We start from the raw sequence: 10,837 nt of genomic DNA on the forward strand, positions 1-10,837 counted from the left end.
TATTTATGACTGAAAACTATCATAATGCTGGTTTTAACAAAATCACCTGAAGCTGTAAAGAAGTCTTTCATGCAGAAGTCCTATGAAGAGCCTACTTTCTACACAATCTACTCACCGGCATCTGCACTAGACTGTTTACTCTGGAGATTACAGGTTTGTTCTTTGTGATAACTCATGATATAAGCAATTTTATATATTAAATATTTAATGCTTCCCTTGCCTCAGGGAAAGCATGAGCAAGCAAGAGCTGCTTTGTTTAACTTGTTTTTTTCCCAGTAGTCTCAGAAATCTGCTGTCTATTCCTGTCTATAATTATTTGGTAAGGAAGAAGCACTGATAGGGTATCTGCCACGTGCTAGACACTGTAGACTTTCTCATCTGATCTTACAACACACCTGTAAGGTAAATATTAGTATGTTCATTATGCAGGTGAGGAAATTGAGAGACACAGGGTGTGATGCGCCCACATGTCCGTTCTTTAGAATGTGATCGTCACGAAGGCGAGTGCACCGCCAGTCCTGAGCATGATATTCCCAGGCCTAGATCAACATCTAGGCCATAAAAGGCACTCAGCAAACTCCTGAGTGAACCCTCCGAGCCTACTCTCTTCCTCCTACACACACACACAAACACTGCAAATGAAGGAACTCTGAGTCATCTGCACTCAGACTCCTCCACAACTCTCCACGTCATACAGATACTCAACTGTACTTGTGGGAGCCCTTCTGGACTTTGTCCCGTAAAATTAAAAATGCTATTAAACCCATCACTTCTCAGCCTTTTGCTAAGATCAACTGTAAAAATGCTATTAAAACTAATTAGATTCATTTCTCTGAAAAATAGTTTTGCTCTGCCTAAGTATTAGGATGTGAGTGATTTAAATGACATTCTCTGTATTGTGCTGATTTTTTTAAGTTTTCTATAACAGGTATGTGTTACTTTTGTAATTAGTAAAAGTTATTTTAAAAATGAAATTAAAATCAAGTAAACATACTTAAATACTACACCCAATAGATCTTAGGGCCTCAGGATCTGTCACCTGCACCACTGCCTTAAATCTAGCTTAGTTTAATGCTCAGGGGATATTAACTCCATGACAGAGATTGTAAATGTGTCCCTCTCACAACCACATGACTCCCTTCACTTCACAGGGGACTTCCAACACTCCAGGTGCCATTTATCCAATCGAGATGGCCCTGAGCCAAGCTTGGGATCTAAAACTGATGAGATGATGCATTTAATTTTTAGTACTTTCTAGCCTAGCAAATGCAAGGTTTTGTTTTGTTTTGATTTTTTGTTTTTTCCTTTAACCACAATCCTGAAAATGAATATGAGCTTTTGAATGGAGATTCCGTTAAGGAAAAAGCCCACCCATTCATAAAAACAAATAAGCCCAAAAAACTTTTAAACCAGAGTTTATGAAAGAGGCTGTCCATTCAAGTTAACACAGTTAAAACCCTAAAGAGTCTTCTAGTTTCAAGTCTGTCAGAAAGTAGGAAAGATAAGCAAAAAAGTGAAGAATTACTAGGGTAACATTCATTTGTCTTTAGTCTGTCAAAATGTCTTCAATGGAAAGTCACCCAAAGATTTTTTGGTGTGGTCTAAATAAACCAAAAAGGTTCTCTGACAGTTAGGAAAAGCGAAGCTATTTTTTTAGCTGATAAACAATTATAAGGACAAAATTAATTTCTAGAATAATGGCTTTCAAACTTTTGCTCATGTTTCACCCGCAGGCCTAAAGAGAGCTATGCAGATGCTGTGGTGAGGACAGCGGAAGTGCTTTCCCCGCGCCCCAGCTCCTCAAAGGTCCCCTACTCGCCCAAGGGCCACTATCCAAACACACCCCTGGGAAACACCCACACTCCTTAGAGGTTAGCCATTTAAAATCAAATAGTAGTTTCTCCCCAAAATACATAAAAAATTATTTTCATAGGTAGAAGTTTCTTTCCTTTTCTTCATTTTAAATTTTGCCCCCATGAGTTTTTCTTTTTCAATGTTTGACTACTGATACCACTTGTCTGGTTGTAAGAGCTCATGGAACTTCCCAAAGAGCAAAGATAATTAACAGAACAACTAAAGATTAAGCCTCCTTTAACGTGTATGCAATCTTTTTGAGGTGAAAGAGAAAACATAGTCATATTTTCTGCTAATACATTATTCCTAGTTCATATAGATTTAAATACATCCATATTTCAATAGGTTCACAAAAGCACATTATGGCTTCTCTGGCTTTAAAACAAGTTTGAGAATCACCGCTTTAGAGTAAAATCGCCCTCTATTGGGCATTACCTCCACGCCCTGTGCTGGGACTCATAGGCCAGCTATCAAAAAAAACATCTAAGTAGGTCGGTCTCTATGGCGGTCAGCACTGACCAGCACAGCCAGATTCCTTGGCCTAGAACACAGCTCTTATTTAAGGACAAGCTACCCAAATTGACACCCACCTCCCTCACTGGCAGGCCATCTCCTGCTTTCCCTCAGGACAACCCCCCATTCTGGACTCCGGGGACACCATGGCCGGAGTCCCATCCTTGACTTCCTCCTGGGTCTACCTTAAATAGCGATTTTAACCAGTAAATGTCCATGCCCTGTCACTTAAGGACAAAGTGAATCCATTGTTTTGCAGCAGCCCTGACTGTAGGCGTCTGAATTTTAACTAGAGTTTTAACCTCACTCACTGTGGGGATGGCCTAAGACAAATCCTAGGGCAATGTAGTAAATATTAGAAACAGACACTTGGCTGAAAGGATGTTGGCTGCAAATCACCACGTGCCTAGTAGCCAACAAATTCGCATGGTCTTCTCAGTTCATTATGAGCAGTGGTAAGTATGTTTAAGAATTTTCTGGGAAAGGAAAAAAGCCCAGATTTGTGGCATTTGCCGGTTTTCATGGTATTAAATGGTATCCTACCATGTCAGATTTCAAGCTATCAACTTGACATCAACCAGAATCTTGAAAATGTAACAGCTAGCTAGTGGGAGCCAGCATAACCATGAACAGGGTCTAAAGTCAGGCCAAAGAAAATATAAATATTGCATACTTTTATTTTATATTTGAATATGTAAAATTGGCAAAAAATCCAAATGCTTCAAGGCCTTCTTTTTAAACCGTAGGCACGTATACAAGCAAGCTTCACCTAGATCAATAAACTGATACTGCCAATGAAATAAATAATAAATTGCTCACCTTATAAACAGAGTGTCCGTATAATTTACTGTCCAAACTAGGGGGTAATATTAACAATTGTATGAGGCAACAGGAGTAAATCTGGACTGTTAGTCAAACCAGGAATAACTTCTTATTTTTTAGATGTACTAAAAAATGTACTAAAAATGTAGCTTCTTGCCAAAAGGCTTCTGAAGCAGGCTTATTATTAATACTTAATGGTAAAAGAAAATTATGTTTTATTTATGTAAATATATTTATCCATCCAGACACGTAATTTATTGAGTATCATCGGTAACCACTGTGCTTCGAGGAGTAGAAAGCTGTATAAGACATGATTTCTATAGTTAACAATAATATAGTTTCGAATAGCTGAAAGAAGGATATTGAATGTCCTAACACAAAGAAGTGATAAATATCCAAGACGATGGATATGCTAATTACCCTGATCTAGTCATTAAATATTATGTGTCAAAACACCATTATATAGCCCATAAATATGTTCAATTATTATATGTCAATTAAAAAAGAAAGGAAAAGAAAAAAAAGACATGGTTCCTGACCTCAAGGAGTTTAAATCTACTGCAGTGGATAACACAGGACCTACAGGTGTGACCAAGTGTCAGTTCAGGTGTTACAGATCTGAGATGACCAAGAAGCTTGGGGCGCTCAGGAAGGCAGAGAGGAGGGTCAGCTGAGGAGGGATATCAGACACCAAGATGTGCAGAGGGCACTACAGGCATTGGGGACAATGAGGGCAAAGCCTCAGAGAACAGGGCGAGTGTCAGGAAGTGGTCCAGTGGACAAAATGGGAGCAAAAACTTGTTTGGGGGGCAACATGGTGACAGAGAAGTTTACAATTATCTGGAAGACAATACTGAGCCATTAAAGGCCTGTTTGAGACAATCTGAGCAAAATAATGCTTCAGGAAACATTATTCTGATGCCACAGTGGATTGGAACTAGTTATCAGGCTTCTCCAGTAGTCTAGGAGTGATATGAAAAGAGCATGAATTAGGGTGGTAGCAGTGGAAATGAAAAAAGCTTGCACAATGTTCTATAACTGTCTTCATATGTGTGAGAATTAATTATTTGTAAGTATTAACATACTGTAAAACTGTCTTAAGAAATTAGACCCATATGCAGAAAATTTAGGAGGATATTGAACATTGAACGTTGCATTCATCACAATGACATTATAACAATCTCTTGACAAACCTGAAAACGTGCAGTTTACCTGTTACAATCTTGAATGCAGCCACTGCAGTTTCCTTCCTTTAGGTAACATGCTGCTCTATTTGAATATAAGATACTTAGATCATCTGCACTTTCACTTCCTAAAATCACATTTAATTAAATACAGTTAAAATCCATTAGCAAGATCACAGTTCACCAGAATTGCAAGATTGAGGTCTCCAGTGGCACTGCAGTCCTACCGACTGCTGATCGCGCAGAGCTCCGAGGAGCTGTCTATCCCCGCAATGGCCACAGAGGGAAAGCCCTCAGGGACAGATGCAAACACGCCAGGCCGGGCACATGCTCCGCATTCCAAGGTATTGTTCACGGAGGTCAAGTCACACAGCGCCCTTAATCACCAGGGAGGAATGCACAGATGCAATGCCTGTCATTCAAAAGGCGGCTTGTGACTCTCCCGCGGGGGCCCCCTTAGGTCCGGTGACCTGCCGCAGCCCGAGGGGCCTGGGGACGTCGCGGGGCGCAGCACACCTACCTCCGGGCTCCAGCTGCGCTATCGCCGCCGAGTACTTGCCGGCCGCCTCGGCGAACTGCCCGCTTTTGAACAGTTCGTTGCCCTGGGTCTTCAGGCTGGCAGGGCCGGCCGGGGCGCCGGGCGGCGGCACTGGGGGGTTCCCAGCGCCCCGCCCGCTGCCAGGGTGCCCGTTGGCGCCACCGCCCGCCGTCGCCGAGGCCCGCGGCCGGCCCCGCTTGTCCGCGCCGGCGCTCGCCGCCCGGCCCCGCCGCGGCGCGCCCCTGGCCTGCCGCTTGCCGCCCTCGGCTTTGCCCGTCAGCTTCTTCTGGATGTTGCCCATGGCGCGCGGCTCGGCGGCTTCTGTGGGGAAATGGGTGCGGGAAGTGAGTGTTTGCATCATCAGGAGAAACTACCGCGGAGGCCGCGGGGGTGCCCGGCGCAGGAGGCGGGCTCGCGGGGGAAGCCGGGCCGGCGCCACCCCCGCGGGCGGAGCCCGGCGGCTTCCCGACCTCCGGGGGCAAGTCCGCGGCCCCCGGGGTCCCTGCGGCTTCCTGAGGTCACGGTTCTGCGGCTCCGGACTGAAGCCAACCTGTGTTTAACTCCTCAAACGCCGGAAGGTCTTGTGACGTGAAAACCGGCATTTCAAACCATTCCCTTCATCAGGCCATACCTGCTCAGGTAGATCTTACAGAATGCGTACTTTTTCCTTCCATTTACAATTTAGGAATGAATAAATGAATGAATGGGGTTACTAAAACTTAATGAATACAGTAACTGCACCCAAGGTTGGGGGCACTCTTTCCTTATTTTAAAGGATTAGGAAGAAACGATTTGGAAAAAAAGTCAGTGATTTTTAAGTCATTTTAAAGTGAATTTAGCAAAGAAGTCACATAAGATAGGCACCTAGTTTTTAAGCTTAACGGGAGTTTTAAAAACAGAAAATTTTCCATCCCAATGCCTAATTCAAACTAAAAATTCCTTTGATTTTGATTGAAAGATTTCAGGTATTAATAGCTTTAATAATTGATTATTGAATCTACTATTTTTAAATATGAAAATGATGTATTAATATTTTATTGATGGTATCATCAATATTTAACACAAAGCAACTAATCATTTCAAAGCACTGTTAAAAAGCACTTAAATACAGAGATTTCCAAGCTTTCTCCTTTAACAACTTCTAATCTGATTCTTAATGATTTCCATTCTCGTCCATAAATGGTAAAGCCAAGATTTAAAACTCAAAGAGGGAATAGAAAACCACAATTATCTAAGTGAAAATCAGTGAGATCACCTTGAGTATAAAAACATATTAATTAATATAGTTTTCTACACAGCAGAATCACATCCAATTTGGATCTCCAACCAAAAGAGGTTTAATTATTAAAACAATAAAAATATTTTGTTATAGAGATAAATCCCCAGGTTGGACCCAGTAGGATTATTAGAGCAAGGCTCCGGTTTTCATCTGATATCTGCAACTCAAGTCCTCAACTGGAAACTGGATGAAAGCACAAATCAGTGTCAGTAGAAACAGTGGTCACTGTGGTATTACTTTTGATCCCCTTGCACGGTATCCCCTCATGTCTGACCAATACTATCACTAAATAGCTGTTTATTTAAAACTTAATATGGATCAAGACCTTTACATACATTTTCATTAATCCTAACACCAGAGATTATCATGCCCACTTTATAAACAAGGCAATAGAGATAAGGAAAAAGCTAAGGAAGGTATAAACCAACACAACCCAGATTTGAACTGAATGCAAAGCATTCTTTCCTTAAGATTGAAATAGCCCTGAACAAGAGTCTCCGGAAAGGTAAACAGAGGCCCAAACGTGAAAGACTTTTGAGTTGTGGTGGATATTGGGCTGCCCATGGGACAATGCAAAGGAGATGTTCAAGAGGTGGCTCCATATGCAGATCAGAGGAGTGGCCTCATCCAGGGACATTGACTTGGGAGTTGCCAGCATATAAATGTTTGAGTGTGGATAGGATCACTCCTTTAAAGGCTCAGAAGGATCCCAGAGAAACACTAACACTTAAAGGATAAGCAGAGCAAAACTCTCCAATGTAGATGGTGGAATGCCTAGAAATGAGAAAAACCAGGAGAGCATACTGCCTCAGAAGCCAAGAATATTTTGGGTAGAAAGGAGTTCAGCAATAACAAATATCAAAAGAAGTAATAACCAAAGTGTAGCCCTGGGCAGGGTAGTTTGGGAAGTTCGTGGATGCAAAAACCTTCAACAAAATACTAGCAAACCAGATTCAACAGCATATTAAAAGAATTATACACCATGACCAAGTGTGATTTATCTCAGGAATACAAAGGTGTTCAACATTAGAAAATCAATCAATGCCAACATATCACATTAACAGAAAAAGTAAAAAAAAAAAACAAAACCCACATGATCATCACAATTCATGCTGAAAAAGCATTTGACAAAATCCTTCACCCTTTCATGATAAAAACACTGAGAAAACTAGGAACAGAAATGAAATTCCTCAACATGACAAATTATATTTATGAAAAAACCCCACTAACATCATATTTGATGGTGAAAGAATGAAAGCTTTCTCCCAAACATCAGCAACAAGAAAAGGATGCCCTTTTTCACCAATGTTATTCAACACTGTACTAGAAGTTGTAGCCTGATATATGAGGCAAGAAAATGAAATAAAAGGTATCCATATTGGAAAGGAAGAAGTAAAACTATCTCTATTCATAATGACATGATCCTATATATATAGAAAATCCCAAAGAATCCACCCTCCCCCCACAAAAAAACCCTATTAGAGCAAAAAACAAATTTAGCTAAGTTATGAAGTATAAGATCAACACATAAAAATCAGTGTCTCTATACACCAGCAATGAACAGTCCAAAAAGGAAATTAAGGAAACAATTATATTTATAATAGCATCCAAAAGAATGAGATACCCAGGAATAAATTTAACAAAGGAGATAAAAGACTTATGTACTGAAAACTAAAAAATATTGCTTTAAGAAATTAAAAACTTAAATAAATAGAAAGACATCCTGTAATCATGGATAGGAAGACTTGTTGTTAAGGTTAAGATGTCAATACTACCCAGAGCAATCTACAGATTCAATACAATCCTATGAAAACCTTTTTGAATAAATGGAAGAGCCAATCCTTAAATTCATATGGAATTATAAGGAATCCAGAATATCCAAAAAAAATCTTGAAAAACAAGAACAAAATTGAAGGACTTACTCTTTTTGATTTTAAAATTTGCTAAAAGCTATAGTAATCAAAACAGTGTGGCACTGGCATAAAGACATACACTTAGGCCACTGGAATAGTACGGAGAGATCAGAAATAAACCCATACATCTATGGCCAACTGTTTGGCAAGGGTATCAAGTCTATTCAATAGGGAAAGTACAGTTTCTTTAACAAATGATTAAAGAACTGGATTTCTACATACTAAAAACAAACAAAAAACAGAAAACTAACCCACAAAACCAAGTTGGACATTTATCTCACACCATATTTAAAATTAATCAAAATGGATCAATGACCTAAATATGAGAGCTAAAATCATAAAAATCTTAGAAGAAAATATAGGGGTAAATCTTTATGATCTTAGATTTGACAATGGAGTCTTATATATGATATTAAAAGCACAAGCAACAAAAGAAAAAAATAGTTACTTAGACATCATCAAAATTAAAAACTTTTGTGCATGAAAGGAATTATGAAGAAACTAAAAAGACAACCCACAGAATGGGAGGAATATTTACAAATTTAGAAATCAAAATTTATAAATCATATGTATCATAACCCTAATTATTATTGGGTTATTTCCCTGAGGACTAATTATGTTGACTAGTCCTCAGGGAAATGCAAATCAAAACTAGAAGGTCAACATAATTAGTCCTTAGGGAAATGCAAATCAAAACCATAAGGAGATAACTACTTTACATCCACTAGGATGGCTATAATTAAAAAAGGCAGACAATAACAAGTGTTGGCAAGAATGTGGAGCAATTGGAACCCTCATACATTGCTGGTGAGAATGTAAGATGGTGTAGCCATTTTGGAAAACAATCTGCAGTTCCTCAAGAAGTTAAATATAGAGTTACCATATAACCCAACAATTCTACTCCCAAATATATACCCAAGAAAATTTAAAACATCTCTTCACACAAAACTTTGTACATAAATGTCCATGACAGCATTATTCATAATGGCCAAAAAATGGACAAACAACCCAACTGTCTATCAACTGATAAAGAAAATATGATATCATTCATATAATGCAATATTATTTATACATAAAAAGGAATGAAGTACTGATACATGCTGCAGCTTAGATGAGCCTTGAAAATATTATGTTAATTGAAAGAAGACAGACACAAAAGGCTACATATTGTATGATTCCATTTATGTGAAATATTCGGAATAGGCAAATCCATAGTGACAAGAGTAGATTAGTGGTTGCCAGGGGCCAGGGAAAGGGTAATATGGGGAGTAATTGCTAATGGGTATGAGATTTCTACACTTGATCTCAGCCAAAAGTTCAAGAAGCAATGGGTATGAGATTTCTTTGGGGGATGATAAAAATGTTCTGGAATTAGATAGTAGTAATAGTTGTACAACTTGTAAATATACTAAAATTCACTGAATTTGAAAAGGATGAATTTTATGATATATGAAATATATCTCAATTTTTTTAAAAAGAATGCTTATTTCACCTCAACCTTAAAAACGAAGGGTACTCTCTTTTTCCATCTTGGCCAATGTAATAGGAGAAAAAATAATGTATATTTAATTTTCATTTTCACTAGCAATAAAAAATTTATTGATCATTTGTATTTCTTCATTAGTGATTTGTTCATATGTTTTGCCCATTTTTATACAGGCTCTTCATCCTTTTCTTATTGTTTTCTAAATGTTTTCATGTTATAAAGTTATCAACCCTTTGCCATTTTTCCTAGTTTGTCATTTACCTTTTAGATTTTTTTATGGCACCTATGATATACATTTTTCACTTTTACATAGTTAAAATTATTCACCTTTCTCTTTATGATCTTGTCTATTATTTAACTCTTAGAAGTCCCTGCGTAATTCCTACCAATTCTAGGACAAGAGAGATATTTATCCATTAATATATTTTATTCTTTTGAGAGTGACTATTTAATTTTCTTAGATTTCATTTTTAAGTGGCAAATAAGCAACAGTACTGCAAAGGGGGTTAAATGCTCATTTTTTCCCTCTATTTCTCACAGACTCTGTAAGGAGACAGATGGAATAAATACCAAAGTCCCTGACAGCTACAATTGTACGGTGATGGCCACTTCTTCTAAGTGATCTCTACTGGGGAAGGAAAAATAGATGAGGAGCTTCCAGGGGAAAGCCCACAAACTCAAATCCCCAGACCTAATCACCCTGGCGAATTAGGCAGGCATTTCTTAATACTAGTCCTTAGAAGGGGAGGTGAAAAAAGCCTGTCAGTTGTCTTACCTCAGTACCTGACACAGGGTAGGCGCTCACTAATTGTCAGTTGTTAAATTAAATACATCGGTTATCTTATACCTCAGTCTGGATGAACTGGGCCTGGCCATCTGGAGTGGAGCTCATGAAGGAGCAGCATTATCAGCCGATGTTACAAAACACTAATTGATGGCTTTTTCTGCGCCCCTCAGGGCTCCCTGGAACAGAACCCATAATGACCAGGAATTCTTTCTTGGAATGTGGTGAGATGGAGAAGCATATGCAAAGATTCCAAATTGGTAACTTCCCTCTGTACTTTAACATTACTTTCCTAAAAGTGAGTTGGGTTACTTCTCTCATGTTCAAGGCTCTAGACCTCTTTTCAAACTACAGCTAACAACATAACTTGGTAGAGGTGAGCATAACCAGTTCAATTGATTTCATTTCTTCTTAGGCTGAAAAGATCACTTCTGAATTTCCAGCTATTTATTCCAACTCATCTC

At 38.9% G+C, this 10,837-nt stretch overlaps 1 protein-coding gene across 1 annotated transcript in view; it reads right to left on the reverse strand.

Annotated features, from left to right (window-relative positions):
* The window catches only part of SPAG1 (sperm associated antigen 1), a 69,693-nt gene that overhangs the window by 19,714 nt on the left and 39,142 nt on the right, over positions 1 to 10,837 (reverse strand). Inside the window, exons 11-13 of the mRNA XM_012643587.1 lie at positions 5,357 to 5,372; positions 4,894 to 5,232; positions 4,402 to 4,501 (exon numbers count right to left, since the gene is read on the reverse strand). Of these exons, the coding sequence (XP_012499041.1) occupies positions 4,402 to 4,501; positions 4,894 to 5,232; positions 5,357 to 5,372 (455 nt within the window). The remainder of the gene's footprint in view (positions 1 to 4,401; positions 4,502 to 4,893; positions 5,233 to 5,356; positions 5,373 to 10,837) is intronic.

This window comes from Propithecus coquereli, unplaced genomic scaffold, assembly GCF_000956105.1.
Source record: "Propithecus coquereli isolate 6110/MARCELLA unplaced genomic scaffold, Pcoq_1.0 Scaffold2, whole genome shotgun sequence".
Taxonomy (NCBI): Eukaryota; Metazoa; Chordata; class Mammalia; order Primates; family Indriidae; genus Propithecus; species Propithecus coquereli.